The sequence below is a fragment of the Seriola dumerili genome, unplaced genomic scaffold, assembly GCF_002260705.1.
Source record: "Seriola dumerili isolate Sdu_G_001 unplaced genomic scaffold, Sdu_1.0 BDQW01000044.1, whole genome shotgun sequence".
In the NCBI taxonomy this organism is placed as follows: domain Eukaryota; kingdom Metazoa; phylum Chordata; class Actinopteri; order Carangiformes; family Carangidae; genus Seriola; species Seriola dumerili.
Genome location: NW_019174299.1, coordinates 3,761,791 through 3,778,463, shown reverse-complemented (window position 1 = coordinate 3,778,463; position 16,673 = coordinate 3,761,791). Strand labels below are relative to the sequence as shown.

Sequence of the window (16,673 nt, the reverse complement as noted above, 5' to 3'; positions counted from 1 at the left end):
AAAAAACTTAAAAAGTTCCCACCCACAGATTTTTTTTTTTTTCTTTCACTATGTAGGGTATGCCCCTTCACCTCCTCCCCCTCAAACCCACATCCAAAATCCTTGGTCTTTTCAAAGTGTGTGTGTGTGTGTGTGTGTGTGTGTATGGGTGGGTGGGTGTGTGTGGTCGCCAAAGTGTGGTTCCGGGACCTCCAAAGGTCACTCAAGAGGCTCAGAGGGTCCGGAACAGTTTGTGTATATTTTTGATATATTTATGAGACTGGCAGAAACCTGGTCATGCACCTCAAGGTGCATTTAGTTGTAGTTATTACGAGCAAATAACAACCAATCAGAAGCCTTTCATACAATCATATAAACAAATGAAACTTATATTTAGTTTGGTATTTTCCATAAAGTTTGCCACCAAATCCCTCCCAATATGTTTGTGCTTAGTTCCTCACACATACTATCACTATGAGTTTTTAACCTGCTTAGTTATTATTAAATGCGCTGAGTGCACTACTCACAGGTGTTTTTTGTATAGGTCACACTTTAAACAAGACAGTCTGCTCAGATTTATTTTCATTACTGCAAAAATAAACAACCTTAATTTGAGTATTGATATGCTTTATAATGTATTTTCCTTGTGCAATGCAAATGGAGTGCCATGTGTTTTATAAACAATAATGAGTGCTGAAAACCCCCCTTTACATTTTTCACTATAATACTGTGATGTATTTTTTCCTACTAGGCACCCACCTAGCTCTGTTACCCCAGTCACGGAAGCAAAGTGTAGCTCTGTAAATATTGTCTACATAATGACTGAATGGCTTCAAGAAAATGGCTTCTCTATCAAGCTCCATGTCGTAGCACTGTAATAGCATATAGCTCTCAAGTGTAATTCAGAAGACCCTGCAGGCAGCAGGGTATATTGCAAGCATGATGTTCCTGCCAACAATACAAAATCTACAGAAAGCTCCATGGTTACAGTGTGAAAAGCAAACTTTGAATCTGGCGTGCACAGATGAGGACCGCAGTCTATGTGAAATGACATGAGAAAAAAATGAATCCAGTGGGTGTGTTAATGTTTCATAAACTCTATATTTAACAGCCATTTTGGTGACATGAATAAAGCTCCTCTCGTGCTATCTCCTGGGGGGGATGTGGTGCTCTCTGAAAAAAAGCTGTGGCTGAGAAAGTGAGAGGAGTGAGCCAGATCTCCTGTGAACAATGTGATCTAGTCAGATATCTACGCTGCAGTGAGAGAAAAAAACATCTGTATCAAAGGAGGGATCACAATCAGTCAGCGGCAGCTCACAAAAGACTGAAAAGGCCCTACATTAAAAAGCTTCCTTTGTCAGTTACTATTACAGTTTTCTCTCATCCTTTATCAGGTAGGTCAGAAGTCAGGGTCAGATATTAAACAGCAGTCATGGAAGTGGTGGGAGTTCAGAATCTGCATCATATGCAGGTTAAATGAAATGTTATGGCTGCTGTCGTCCATCTGGAGGAATCATTTGTACAGTCCTACCCGGCCAAGTTCGTTATAATAAGATTTATTTTATTTTATAATCAGCTACCCATGATTTTCCCTGTAAGACCGTGGTTCTTAGGAAATAATGAACGTTCGGGGCATTCATGCAGTTAGAATATTAAACCACAAGATGGAGCCGGACTACATGTATCCATGCACCCAGCTGCCTCAATGACTTATCTCCGTAAACCTCCTAAAACTAACCATCACTCTCCATACATCACTGATATACACAAACAGACAGGCATTCATGGAAAAAGGCAGTTTATTGCAACAAAAAACAAATAAAACAACCCAGTGAGCTGTGTATGTGTAAAAAGAACATACTGCTGTATTGGCTTAAATCAGATAAATTAACATATGCGGTAGCTTAAGATTTGATAGAATAAATAAATAGCTGCACAGATTTAGACATACTGTAGCAGTTTGTGGTGTTTGATGACTCAAGCGGGAATGATATCATCAGATACCATTCAGTCAAACTCATAAAACACACTGCTATGTCACTAGTAGGACAGAATGTAAGAACCCATCCTCTACTTCCTATGGATAATCTTTATCTCTTAAAATGATCATCACATCTCTCTTTGTTAGTGACTGCATTCAAAGAGCTGCAAGTGCTGTTTTGGTTACAAGAAAACAGGGGGGGAAGTACAGGCCAAAGGAGCACTAATGCATACTGACACTCAAATAAATAAGGAGCAAGATGAGAAAACAATTGAAGGAAATAAGTTGATGCTTTGGAGAAGGTACGACAGAGGAATTGTAGGATCTTGGATGAAGAGATCGACAGATAGTACAAAGTGGTGGTGGGAGAGTGTGAGAGCGTAGTCGAGCGGATAAGGCAAGGAGAAGGGAAAGAACCAAAATAGATGGATCTTTTCAGCTTAATGATGACTTCACTCTCATGTGTACAAAAATCCAGACGATGGTGTCATGACTTTTCCCGTTGTCTTCTCATGGGGCTGGACGGATGGTGGGAGCGGGGTTACGGTCAGGTGTTTGGGCATGGTCAATGCAGCATCACCAGGCAGACAGGCTGGGGGTTAAATCTCGGTCGTGGTTGGTTTGGAGCTCCTAGCTGGGAGAGAGCGCGGGGCTGGGTTCAGTGCTGATGTTGACCAAACACTCGCTGGACTTGAGGCTGGCCAGGGACTTGGAGCTCGGTAAAGACGCCAGAGAGCCACACAGACCCAGCATGGAGGGAGTGTTATCTTTTCCTACAGGGGCAAAACAGAGGAAAAAAAACACAATAAAATCCGCTTATGATCATGCATAGCTCAAGCTGCCCACATGGAACGCCATAAACAGACATCAAGCCTGCCTTTGTATGAGTATGTATATGTGCATGTGCATGGGAGGCTGCCACATAAAGGCTTTTATGCAGCCGGGAAAAACACAAACATATTCCTACTCCAGCAGAACTAACTTTAGTGCTGTGCTAGAGTGATGAAAATAAAGCAGTCCTTCTTTTAAATGTACTCTGTAGTGACTAAGAAATTATTTATATTTGTATAAAATGGCCATCTTGTCTGACAAAATGAATTAACCCAACATGAGTAAATGCAAGTTGTGACTTTCCCCCTGAATTTTATGATGGTGTGACAGCAACTTAAAATCTGTGAGCTTAATATCAGCACGACAAACTACTGCACATTTTACTGTATAAGCTACAATAAATATGTTGTGATGTGTTTAAATGGCACTTAAAAAGTCACTCTACCTGCTGAAGTCCAGGCAGCATCTCCGTTCTGTCTCTCTTCAGTCTTCTGAGAGTCAGAGTTCAGACTGACTTCAGCAGAAAGCTGCTCCAAACTGTGGAAACTCCTCCTGCATGGACAAAAATATCATCATGGCACAAATAAATTCTGGGTTCTGGGTCTTCTTTTTACAGTATGAGTGAGTTCATTTCCAGTAGGAATCAAAGTTAGGCTTTATCGTGTTGTCTTCGAGCCATTCTGCACATGTGAGTTTACCTGCGGAACAGTTTGACATCGCCTTGGTTGTTTGTGATGGTGGACCACTGGTTGACCAGCGGGATGGAGAGGTCTTTAGCCAGATGGGAGGTATCACAGGGCATGAGGGCAGAGCTGGATGAATCAAAGAGAAAAAAGGATCAATTTTAGAAGAAACATTTGTCATTTTAGTGGGCAAATATGACCTGAACATCAAAAAAATGTGTATTTCCTATGAAAGTCAATGAGCCACTTTTTTGTGTGAATTAAATTCAGTATTTTCTGAAGTCCTTAATATTACTCTTACTTAAATATACACACCGTGATGAAGTTACAACAACCAATCATACCCCCCGTCCCACAGTTTCTAAACATAGTCTGAAACTCAGTTCATAGCTGAGCTTAAAAACATCAAGTGCATCGACTGCCCCTTTTTTATTGTATCATTGTACAGTTGAAACTTCAGAGTAGAGTGTTCAGCGTGTCAGAGTAAAACATGTTGCCTCTCAGTGTGTATTGCATCATAATCTGGCATCATAAAAAATTACATAATCAAAAATTACATCTGCAAAAGGTTTTTAGATCAACGACTTATTTCTACTAAGGAAAAATATCCATAGAAATAACAACTATTCCTAATTATAAGGTTATTTTAAAATTGCAATTGTAACTCCTCATTAAACCGCTACATAGACATGTACTTCATCATGATGGAAAGCTAACATATGTTTGTGAAAGGAAATGTAAACATAATCCAAACTGGATCTGCAGTGATAACGTCTGGAGCACATGGTTAAAGATGGAACTTTTTATGGGGTCGATGTGATCCAGAGTGTGTTCCTGCGCTTCCTTACAGTTGTGCCTGCAGCTCCAGCACGATGGCCTCCAGCTCCTTCTTCTCCTGTTGGCCTTGCACTGTCAGCTCCTCCACCTTGGCTCTCAGACGCTTGTTCTCAGTCTCCACGTTCTTCAGCTGTGACTCCCGCAGACGCACCAGCTCCTCCAGGTAACCCTGCACACCACGCAGATAAATGAAAGATCGATTTATGTGTTGAAGAATCTAAACAACATTAACTTGGTTTTAGAGGTTGTTGTGAGTCACCTTCTGGGCGTAGACGATCTTAAACCTCTGCTCCATCTTGCGACACTTGTTGCTCCAGCTCTCCTCGTCAGTCACCAGGGGGATGTAGGGATGCTCTGGGACACTCTCCTCACTGTTACTGCTGTCTACACTGCGGCGGTCCTCCTCATCACTCAGGTAGTCATAACTACACAACAGAGAGGCAGGAGGCTTAGTGTAGCACTTCCACACATGCAATACTAAAGGTGAAGTGACAAGATGGGCTGGGTCAGTCTCACCTCTGCGTGAACTTCAGGTAGGGTGTGTAGTCAATCACAGCTGGAGATTTCCCGTCCAGAGTCTCCCCCTTCAAGCAAAAACTGCACAGAAACAGAGACAAAAAAAAACTAACTTTTTATGAAGATTGGTGATTCGATGGGTGTGTATGTGTATGATCCATCAGTAAATATCTATTCTACTAATCTGTACATGGAGTGGATATTTTTCAATAATGACCACTTTCACACTGCACGTTTCAGTCATGCTTTCACTTTCACAACTGATGCACATGAGAGAGCACATTTACATCTTTTCACAATGTATTATTCATGAATACATACTATGTACTAATATCTTAACAGATTTATTAAACATAGGGGCTGAGACCCCAGACAAGGTCACAAAAGATTACATATTGTTAGTTATTTCATATAATTTTATTTTTGAAATGTATAAAAATAGGTTTGAAATAGCTCATTATTTTTAATATACTCGTATTGTAAAATAGAATATGCTATTCTCAAAATCATGTTACATCTTCAAGACTCTTTAATTCCTAAATATTTAGGCTGAAAATAATGTAACAGGCCATAAAAAGTTATGGAAATATGGTTGTTATAACTGTGTTGATTTTAAAAAAAAAGCCTGAGGTCTACTGGTGTATGCACTTATATATTGACACACGCTGTATATCAGCAGTGTATGTCTTCACCTGAAATCAATGGCACTCAGTCCGATCAGCATGCCGGTCAGAACTGTGGCCTCCTCTCTCAGCATAATGGCTCCATCGTCATAGAACCTCCTGTCAGGTAAAGAGGTGGTTAACATATCTGAACTTTCAGACATGACAGTGATACAAGAGTCAATCTACCTGCAGCCAGTTAATGACTCAGTTTATAGCACAGCTGATGTTCTGAACATCTGTAGCAGGCATGTGAAAGTGATGTCTTTTACTTTTACACAAGAGTTATTAATATGAGCCAGCCAACATGGAGACATACAGTGCATCCTTGCATCCTTGAAATGTATGGCTTGTTCCTTTAAATCATTAGTCTGACCTGGTTGTTCTTGTGTCCCTCAGAGCAGTGGACACATATTCAGACAGGCGCTTCTCCATCAGCGCCACTCGAATCCACGCCCGGCCCTGTAGCACAACGAAAGAAGTGAGTAGGAACAGAGGGCTTTCTTTGGTGCTCTCTCAAGCAATACCCCCCCCCACACACACACACACACACACACAAATCAATTTTGTGCATATAAATGTCCTTGCCTTGGCTCGTGATGTACTGATGTTCTCTATGTTTTCAATGCTAGCGATGCAGTTGTTCTGCACCTTGCTGCACGCCAGCCGGATATATTCCCAGAAACTGCGCTGTCCATCTGAACTGAACCAGCTTCCTGAACCTGGTCCAAGATTTAAACACAGCAGTGAATCACTTCTGCTCTGGCAGGCAGCAGCCCACACTGTCAGCATGCAGCCATGGCAACACTATAGCTGAGTGTATCATCATACCTGCTTTTGGCTTTTTGATAATAATATCACTTTGTGTCTATAGATAATGCCTGCTGTATAATATATTTCTATTCTCGTTTTATATTAACCAACTTTTCACTGTCTGACATCCAAAGTCATATTAACTGATTTGTCCATCTTTTCCTGTGCTATATGTTACCTGCATTGTTACCTTTGAAGCGGTGGCTGAGGATGTGCTCTAAAATGGAGGCAAAGTTAATAAATTCCTCGGATGAGTCATCTATGGGCTCTGCGGTGTACTTTTCTAGGAGAGTCTTTACAGAGAATCTGAAATAGAAGCACAGAGAGAAAGTGGAATTAGAAAAACACTAGAACACAAGTGCAATGAAAAAAAAAAAGCTACTTCACAAATGTGAAGAGTTTGAACTTTCAGTTGGTTGCCTGCGGCACAAGCCACTAAAATGCAGCGGCGTACTGTATCCAAGCAGACAAATGTACTACTGTATTTGAACCCTGCAACAACAGCTGGAGGAGGGTTTTTTCTCTTTTTTGGAACCATGCCATCTTATCATACTGAGGTCACCCCAATTGTCTTGTGTACTGCACAATGTACCCTTCAGTGCTTTGGCAGTGTTATCATGAAAACAATACAATTAATCCCCTGTCTTTTCAGCCTTTGTGCATACTGCGCTTCCAGGTCCTTTTGGGTCTTGTCCCTCTGGGGCACCGGCCAGCATCAAAGAATGATCAAATAATTCCCTCCCCCTCATCTATACATGGTGGTCTGATCTATTTAGGGCAGATGCTGCTGCTGCAGCTTTCGTTTGGCTTTTGACCTCACACGCTCACCCTGCTGCACAACAGGAAAGAGGCTACGCAGCTTGCATGTTAGGAGCCGGCATTCAGGCACGGGCTCAGGCTGACTGCCTCTGCTTCGATGGGCAACACTAGCATCACCGAGGGCAAGACTGCCCTGGCACTGGGAAGCACCTCCATAGCCAGGGGAAAAACTACCGTCTCCATGGGCAAGTCCTCCATCTTCAGGGGTGTGACCACCACCTCCATGGGAGACTCTACCATTCAGAGGCAAAAGACGACTGTTGCTCTGGGACGGGCCAGCTTCAGCCGGGGAACCACAACCACCTCCTTCCGCAAAGCCTTGACGTCCAAGCGCAGGAACACCTAGATGGAAAGGACCCCTGAACCCAGGGCTAAGACATCCAAAGCATCCAAGCAGCCCAAAAAAGACTCTAACAATGAGTGGAAAACCACATTCTCGTCAAGCAAGACCTCCTTCACCAAAGGCAGAGTTTCGATCCTGAGGACTAAGTACGCCATCTCCTGGGGTAAATCCTCGATCTCCTGGAGCAGAACCACCATTACTTTGGGCAACACCAGCATAGCGGTGGGCAAAACATCTGTTACAAGAGGGGAGACTACGAGCTCTCTCGCCACTCTGACATTCACTCATGGGACCAAGTCCGTGTCTGTGGTCAAAACCACCCTCATCAGGGGCAAAGAAACGCACAGCAACATCTACTGGGATTTTCACACATGAATCCTTCACACACTTAAAAACCCAAGGATATGCCTATCTGGTCAGTTTTGGCAGGTTAGTAGTATAACAGTCAATAAAACAGAGCTGCTATGTTTGTGATCAATGTGGTCAATAAGGCAGGACGTTATTCTGGTATCACCTGTCTGCACAAAGTACAAGAGCCGATTCTCAAGTAAGAAAGTGCTAAGTGAGTTACAGATCTAACGGGTTTGAAATCAAGAGCCATGCTGAGCGTGTTATGCAAATGTGACGGCGATGAGACGATGGTTTATGGTGTGTCAACTTGGCAGGGAGGGCAAGTGTGAAACAGTTGTGTGTGATGTATGTGGAGACACAAGAGAGTGTGTATGCTTTACATCAGCAATATTCTCCTGTATATTGTGCATGTATAGTCATCAACATTTCTACATCTTTGGTATAAACGTGGTATACTTGTGCATGCTGATAAGATCTGATCTGCACTGCCATAACTATTCTGCCACAGAAAACTGTACAAGCTGACTGATGTAACAGTGCTTATAAAAGTAACATGTCTAAACCCTGCTTGGCTTGATTGTTTTGTATGTAGAGCTGACTTTTTATGGGATACTCAATTATCCTTGACATAAAATGGAAAAAAAAAGTACAGACTCAATTGCTGGAATGAGTTTTAAGCAGTTCAACAAGGACACAAATGGATAATAAAGAACAACTGAAGGGGACCACACCTATATTTCAGATGGAGGGACAACACAAATACAGGATGGGTGCAATCAAAGCCTAAAACACATGTGGAGAACATGAAGACATTCATCCTGTCTCTTATCAAATCTGACACCATGCGACTCATTTCACATATGGTATACGCAGCCGTACACAGAGGGAATGTCTTACAATCAGAGGCTATAGGGAACAATGGCTCAGAAGAAAGTGATGTCACCGCAGATTGTCCCCTTTGCAACAATGTGTCCTTCAACTGTCCGGTGTCGTCGTGGCGGTGGGACAATCGCTCCACTGTCCAAGTCTCCCCAGATAGGCTGTGGCCACCTACGGCTGCCTCTGTCCATTCACAGGGACACATGGGTGGTATGTGGCCTTCCAGAGCCCACGTCGACCAGCTCAACGAAGGCATTATGCGACACGGGGGTCGCGCTATCCACGCTTAGCATTCTGGTCTTCTCTGGATCATAGCTGATGTTACTATTACCCCTGAGGTCTTGCAGAGCAGGTTGTGCTGCATGAGTGTGCGATGCTTTGTGTCGAGTGAGCCCCGAACCCCACTGTCGAATCTGGGTCAGGAAGACGAGCTTCTCCTCAATGGGCAACACCAGCTTCACCGAGGGGAAGACGGCCTTAACCCTGGGCAACACCAGCATAAAGAGGGGGAAGACCAAGCTTGCCATGGGGAACTCCTCCATCACCAGGGGCAGGAGCACGACATCTCTGGGCTCCTCCACCATCACCAGTGGGAAAACCAAGATCTCCCTGGGTGGTGCCTCCTTCAGCAGAGGCACCACCACCACCTCTTTTCGGAAAGCCATCTTCCCCAAGCGCAAGACGCTCTAGATGAGAGGGGACCGCGTCGCAGGGGGGGGGGACTGGCACAAAATGTCACAAGAAAACAGCACCATCACAGAGAACATACGGACACCACTTCAGCATCTGCACAGGGTCTGTTCCAACTGAGAGCGAAAACTGGATTAAATTTACTTTTGGAGCTTTGACTTGTTATGGCCATGCCGGATTTATCAAGGACACAGGTCAGTGGCATTTAACTGATAATGTTTTCTGCAAAGACCAAGTAGCTCAGTCAAGGTTTCAGTGTATAATAGAGCTCAAGGGTGTAAGGTTGGGCTCCTGCAAGTATGTGCTCTACTCCACCATGAAACAACAAAATCCACTTGGCAGGTGACGCCAGTTTGCTTGCGAGCACAAATCTTGTGTGTTGGGGCAGGTATTTGACTTCTGCATTAGACCACAGGCATTATTTTGACATGACTCTGTCTTAGGGAATCCCATTAGAGAAGAAGTTTTGTTAGATACAGCTTTGTAGAGAAATGTACTATTCTGTCTAAAATTCAAGAGGGGTAGTGAAAGTGGGTGGTGAAACAAGGTTAAAACTGGTCACAGATTAGATTTCCTGTTTGCACAAACTTCCTATGACAGAAAATTATATGAGATCAAGCAATTCCTCATTACGTAGCGTGCCAAACCCGTGGAAAACCAACAAGTGCCCCCAGTGGTTCCCAGTTTGTTGATGTGATAGCATTTAAAATCATAACAGAAGGAAGTCACCAATTGCAAAAGGCCTCTCTGACCTGATAAAGTGACAGCGTTATCTCAAAAGGAACATTACAGCTGATGATTGTAAATTAACTGAAGTCCTTTGATCTGAAGGGGAATCACTGGCGTGCCTTAAATGCAAATGGATGGAGTGGAATAGCAACATGCTCTTGGTACGATTTGACACTGAAAAACAACTGCAGGGCCTTCTGACAAGCTTCTTTTGTGCCCCCTCTCACTCAGCCTGGATCTCCGCCAAGCCCACTCTCAGCTCTCTTTAAAAGCCCTCTTGTTCTCCTCTCTCACCCCTCTACTGTACTTACACAAGAGTGTTTGATCTGCAGCACCACCTAGCATAACCAAAACTGCATTTATCGGCCTAACCTAAACACACAAAGCTTCACACTAACTCGCTCAGCTTTCATTTTTCCTTTTATCCTCACTCCCTCATAAACATTTCCGTGACTCCTTTCTCTTTCTCTCTCTCCTTATTTCTGTCTCTCTCTTTAGTCCTGGCATAACCAGCAGGATCAGATGACACAGGTGGACTCCTCACTGGCCGCAGCATTGTGTAACACCAGCCAGTACTGTGTTTATCGTCCTGGACTGTTGGGGGAGAAGTCCTGTCCTGCCCTGGATCAGCACATACAGCCCCGAGAAAGAATGCCTTGTGCTCCGATGAATATTAAGATAAGAATCATAATTTGGGCCAAATCCAAATAGACTAAAAGGTGTAAAAAAAAAAAAAAAAAAAAAACTGAAACTACAGCAGGGTGTGTCTCTCTCTCACCCATCCCCTCTGTGAGCAAGTGTCCAGGGAAAGTGTTTTATGGTCAGAGGAGGTGTAGCGGGATCAGGGTGAAAGAGGGACAGTAAGGGTGTTGGTCTGAGAAGCAGTGAGAGTGTAAATCAGGTGTTTGAGCATGGCAGGGGGGGGGTGAAAAAAGAGGAACAACAGGGTCTCATGGTAAAATTGGTGGTGAGAGAGTAGGCTGATCTGCTGATGAGAGATGCTCAAATGTTTAGTCAAACCTGTAGAAACTTCTGCTGTAAATTCACATACTTGACAGTGTTGCAGGAAATCTGGGAAAATGCAAAAGGCGGCTGCACAGAAACTCAATGTTATTCCAGGCTCAAAGATTTGTTGACTTTTCCTATTATTTCTTCAAAAATTGAACTGAGAGAGGTTTGAAAGTGGCACAATATGATGCAACTACTTCTCAGAATAGAAAACAAAGAGCTGCCCACTTGCAGAAGCATGTCCAAATGTGAATATGTATTTGTGTTTACTAGAGTACAGAACATTGCATTCCCTCCTCCTGAGCCACGCCCCGGAAGAGCTCAAACCTCTGCCAAGATGCAGCACATCAAACTCCCCTTCTTTCCCTCCCTGGACCTCTTGTTTACAGGAAGCAGCTCAAGGGCTAACACCTTACATCAGACCTTGTCAAGTCTCACTCATCTTATCTATGTTTTCTTAGGTTCACCGTGTCCACATCAACATGTTCCTCCAGTCACGGATGACAGCAGCGTGACAGCTCTTAGCCAGACTGAACCAGAAAAACAGTACTTTTTTTTTTTTTTTACATTTTTTTTTTTTTTACATTTTTACATTAGAATGCAACATGAGGCCTGTAAACAAACCGTTTTGTGCCTGCTGATCTCCACCATTTTGTTCAATTCAGCTCAGATAAACAAAGTTAACCTACAGCTGCATGAAAATTCCCACTGACTGCAGAAAGGCTCAGTCCTGCCGTGTTAAGATAAAACCTGTTGCTAGTGGCAACAGCACAGAGACACAGTTGATCACAACGACACTGCTGTCACAGTGGACAAGATAAATATCACCAAGTCTGTTGAGAACCATTAAGATTAAATTCCTCAGCCTTCATCTGAAGGCTGACACAAGCCTCTGCAGGGTGAACCTTTTTGGGCTATGAAATCATTTGGATAAACTCAAATATGTCCTATAAGTTGCAAGGTTTTCACCTGAACATAAAAAGAAGTTTTTTTTTGCCATCATTATTTTGAATCATGAATCATGGATTGAGTTTATTTACAGATTATGTTATTGTGACGCCTCGAGTCCCTGACACAGGCCTCATGCAGAAACTGTTCCCTGTGGTGGTGCAAATGTTTGATCAGGTTTTCCTTTATTATCCACACTTGTCCATTGCTGTACATATGTGTCTCTAATTAAAATAGTTTCATTCTGTTCTGTATGACACTGTAAACATGGCACTGAAACACTCAGTAGACACTAGGTAAGTTTCTATGCCTGATACTGGCGACCCACATTATGCCAGATCAAGTAAAATACACTTTTAAAAAGGACTGTGATGACAGGTTGTCTGTCTGTTGTGATCACAGGTGATAGACAGTGTTGAGGCACATTAGACAACAACATGTGAATTTCTTGGCCCCTAAAAATGAACAGAAACAGTCCCTTTTTTTGGAGTCCCAAAAAATGGCATAACTTCATCAAATGAACTGTTTGGGAATTGAAAACGTTAATCTCTGTGTGCTGATTGTATGTTAAACATGTATGAAGGAAGAAGAGGTCAGATTTTATACATATATATACATGTGTATTAGGGGAAAATAAAAAGCTTGGCTTGGTGTACTAATCAAGCACTAACGTCAGTTTAGCTACTGTAGCCAGGCAGCAGTTCATGCTCTGGAAGTAGCTGTGCCTCAGTCAGCATGACGAGGCCTGGATCCGGGATACTGTATCCTGACGCCAAGCCTGCTTTGATGCACAGCCAGAGGGTCCCTGCTGATTCAGACTCTCCCTCCTATTCGACTGTACGTTCACAACAACCTATGACTACTTGAATCAACTCTGACCAGAATGACATCAAGAAGAACAACGTAAAAGGAGAAGGATGAGATGCAGACCAGGCAGCTACGCAGACAAGCCTGGAAGAAAGAGCCCTCGAAGTGAACCTAATCATTGTTATGTTGTTCATTAGAAAATGAAAAGAAACTGTGTAGTAAGCATTACTGATGGAAAGCTGTTTGAGATTTAGTTCTGTCTTGTCCTGTGTGTTTGTCATTAAAACGCTTAAATGATTAAATCGGTCTTAGCACAGTCAGGCCAGACTGAAAACAACGGTGTTGTTGTGCCCTCACTAATCTCTCTCTGTTGTAAGTCCACTGTGAGAACTTTTCTTTCTTTGCAGGTATGCTCTGTGTGAGGTTGTGTTCACTGTATGTGTCACTAAAATGCAGAAAGAACCTTGGACAGAAAGGTACTGGAATAAAAACGCTTGATTGTGTGTCAATTTCAGAGTCAATTTCTTTGTGTCGTTTTAATATTTTTTTCTTTTGATGGGGTGGGGGGGGGTGGGGGGGGCACATTCATTGTGAGTAAGGCCAAACACAAAGACCATGAAGAAGAGAGCGAGATGTGGATGTATGATGTCACTTTTATAGAACTCCTGCAGACTCTACACAATAATTATGTGCCTGTCTGCAATACCATTTATGACTACAGTCAATTTTCAATTCAAGTCCATAGTAATGTTATAATAACTTTTACAATACAACTATAAAACTATCAAAACTATCAAAGTAAAGTTAGAATTATCCTCCAAAGTTTCTGGTGATGTCAATGAATATAAAAATTCAGTAAAGCAGGATAAGGTCACAATAAATTTGATACATCATATAGAGCTGAAATGATCAGTTGACTGCCAGAAAAATAATCAAAGATTTGGGTAACTGACTAACTGCTAGCAAAAATGTTCTTATTTCAGTTTCTAGCATTTAATATTTGTCTTCTATGGTAGTAGTTTGAAGATGCCACCTCAAGCCCTATGAACTGGGATTGATATTTTTCTATATTTTCTGAGATTTTATAGACATGAATATAAGCAGTTAATTGAGAAAATAATCAGAGATTAACTGCTAACAAAAATCATTCATCACATAAACTGCAGTCCTAATAGAAAAGGTGCATTTTCAGGGTTGGAGTATTGTAGCGTTATCAGTTTCTGAAAATAATTTGTACAGCACTGGGGCAATAATGATGAATATATATTTTCTAGCACACCATTCATGCAGCTTATGTGCAACTGAATACCTGTAGTAATCCTGCAGATAATATCAACGGCAAATCCTAAAAAGTTACTCAGTATCCCTGTTACTATAAGACACCATCAGATTATCAATGCAAAACAATAATTTATGTATATCTTATTTATATATTGCCTGTTGAGGAACACTATAATATAAAATGGTAAAACATCATCACAAATACAGTGTTACTGACTAAGAGGCAGTTTAGTCCAAAATAATACTTGTAGTAGTCATACTACATTGATAATCTTATGAGACTTAAAAGAAAAAAGAAAAAGAAAAGCTTATTAAGGTTACTGTATGATAAACTGGTGTCATATTCATTATGAAATATTACAAAAATAATATAAAGATTTTTTGTTTATTTAACTGTCACAAAATAAATCTGAGGGGTGACAAGATGATTAAAAGGCTAAGAGAAAAAGCCATATATTTTATATCTTAAAAAAATTACGCTGAATTTTTCAATTAGTCTTTTCTGGTTTAGCTTTTTCTTGTAAAATGCTGAATACCTTCACATCTTTGGGGCCCAAGAAAATCATTCAAATTAAGAAAAAGAGAATCACTCTTTGGTTGAACCATTTATCATTTATGTTAACACTCAGGCTTTAAGATATGATTCAGGGTCACAACCACTTTCATTTTAGGAGCTCAAAAGCCATAAAAGGTTGGAATCTCCGACATTGTATGTAAAAGTAGCTTCATCACTCCCCGTAACATTTCAAAACTGGATCCAAGAGTAGTCGACATCTGAACTGTGTGGATATTTTACATAAAACTAGACATGTGAAGTTGAAGACCTCTCATCAGCAGAGTTCAGAATCCTCTATTCTCTGACAGTTAAATTGATGGATGGTGAACTCTCTGATGCACAGATACTCTCATCCATAACCTCTCTGAACAATGTACAAGACAGTGACTTATAGGAACCATATAAAACTACGCATCACAGTCCATCAGCACTCTGTAGGCTGAGGACCACTGATGGGGGGAGGAGTCCTTGCGCTGCTCCCAGTGTCCTTGTCCCATACAAGCACTCAACCTGACTGTGATGGCGAAGGAAACCTGCTGTTTACTGTTGAATTTTCTCTCTAACTCTATTCCAGGGTCAACAATATTAACCATCTAATCTCATTTTTTATCCTTTGAAGCTGCGTTTATTACCACTATAGACAAGAATCAAGCAGGTGTCTCGGCCTGTTAAAAATAAAAGAGACTTTCCTATAAGAGATTTCAGAGGGATATTATATAAATATCACAGCAAATGTTTGATCTTTGAAGGAATGGCACAGCAAAGAGCATTCAGGAAATGCAAAGGTTGATATAAAACACTATATTAAAGAAATAGGTAATAGATTTTTTTTTCTCTCATCTACACAACCGGGTGTGATCTGGCAGTGGTATGTGAACGCACCTGCCCCCTCTTCATCCTTAGCCTTTCTATGTCCATTATTCTGCTTCTATTTACCATCTATTTTATTGCTTCACCTCAGGAATCAGAGCAGGGGTGATTCCATTGTGGTCATACAATTATATTTCAGAAGTGAGCAGCATGCAGGGGTTGGCATTTGCAGATAAATACAGCATGTCGATGGTGTCGTGATGTGATGTATACCTGCAAACCGTGATGAGGTTTTTTCGCTCCACGCCGACGCTCCGAGCAGACGCCTTTTTCGATGTCAGACCCATAGCCATTGCTGTCTGAATGCAGCCCGACTCCATCCAGCGGCGGCCCCGGGGCCTCTTCGGGATCCGTGCCCAGGCCAGGACCCCTCCCTCGGTGGGCCCTGTGTCCTCCAAACACCCGCTGTCCTCTGCGGGGAGCCACGGATGCTGCCTCAGCTGCTGGAGGAGAAGGACAGGACACAACCGACCAGCGGCAAGTTAGACACGATTAAATGTGCAACTTCCGGTCGGAAACCTTTAAAATAAAATAACTGCCACTTCTTGTGCTTATTGCCGAATAATGATACTTTTATTTCCATCTTTATTTCCTGTTTTATTCAGTGCACGTCATGCACTTGGCACAGCTGAGAGACCAAGATAAATGGCATTCAAGATGTAAATACAACTTCAAAACACCATCAAATATATCTGTCAGTTTATAGTTTCTTCCGCAAATTACTTTTTTCTGAATATATGGTTTTGTCTTTATCTGCTTATATTCACAACAGACGTATTGATGAATACATCATGCTTTGGTCGGTTACGAAACTAGCATATTAAAAAGTCAAGAACCACAAGAAATGTTCCTAAGTTTTTCAACCGTGTGAATTCTTTTATGGATCCCTTCACAATCTCTCGAAAAGAAAAACATTATGAAGCACATGCCATGGTTTTTAGAAGTGCAAAATCGACTTCACATTCTTATGAGAATATTTTACTGTATTCATGTCAAATTGGTTCTAGCTTTAGAATAATTTAATTATGGACAGCAGTGATTGTCATGTTGTTCAATACTAACTAACCACGTTTGACTCCTGGACAGTAGA

At 41.9% G+C, this 16,673-nt stretch overlaps 1 protein-coding gene and 1 long non-coding RNA gene across 3 annotated transcripts; one reads left to right on the top strand and one right to left on the bottom strand.

The window, feature by feature from the left end:
- Window positions 1–1,780: 1,780 nt before the first annotated feature.
- On the bottom strand, window positions 1,781–16,666 carry LOC111217483 (RUN domain-containing protein 3A-like). 2 transcript variants are annotated; one of them, XM_022739372.1, is made up of 12 exons: window positions 16,650–16,666; window positions 15,797–16,023; window positions 6,481–6,608; window positions 6,078–6,211; window positions 5,866–5,951; window positions 5,520–5,609; window positions 4,828–4,908; window positions 4,571–4,736; window positions 4,323–4,480; window positions 3,490–3,603; window positions 3,237–3,343; window positions 1,781–2,733 (listed from the first exon to the last, which is right to left on the bottom strand). In XM_022739372.1, exons 2-12 carry the CDS (start codon window positions 15,901–15,903, stop codon window positions 2,591–2,593), a joined length of 1,314 nt encoding a protein of 437 aa, XP_022595093.1. In that variant the 5' UTR covers window positions 15,904–16,023; window positions 16,650–16,666; the 3' UTR covers window positions 1,781–2,590. The 2 variants fall into 2 exon arrangements, with proteins under 2 accessions (XP_022595093.1, XP_022595094.1); XM_022739373.1 differs by lacking the exon at window positions 16,650–16,666 and having other exon boundaries at window positions 6,493–6,608; window positions 15,797–16,054.
- On the top strand, window positions 9,380–13,379 carry LOC111217488. The gene is made up of 2 exons (XR_002664956.1): window positions 9,380–9,578; window positions 10,612–13,379. It is a non-coding gene; the product is annotated as an uncharacterized LOC111217488 (long non-coding RNA).
- Window positions 16,667–16,673: the final 7 nt, after the last annotated feature.

What these genes read in the sequence shown, in the direction of transcription:
- LOC111217483 (XM_022739372.1), bottom strand. Translation starts at nt 15,903, where the DNA reads ATGGAGTCGGGCTGCATTCAGACAGCAATGGCTATGGGTCTGACATCG. An exon ending in CTTCAAAGGTAACAATGCAG is followed by an intron (nt 6,212 to 6,480) that starts GTAACATATAGC and finishes ATCTTGGACCAG; the next exon opens with GTTCAGGAAGCTGGTTCAGT. An exon ending in TGCTGCCTGGACTTCAGCAG is followed by an intron (nt 2,734 to 3,236) that starts GTAGAGTGACTT and finishes TTGCCCCTGTAG; the next exon opens with GAAAAGATAACACTCCCTCC.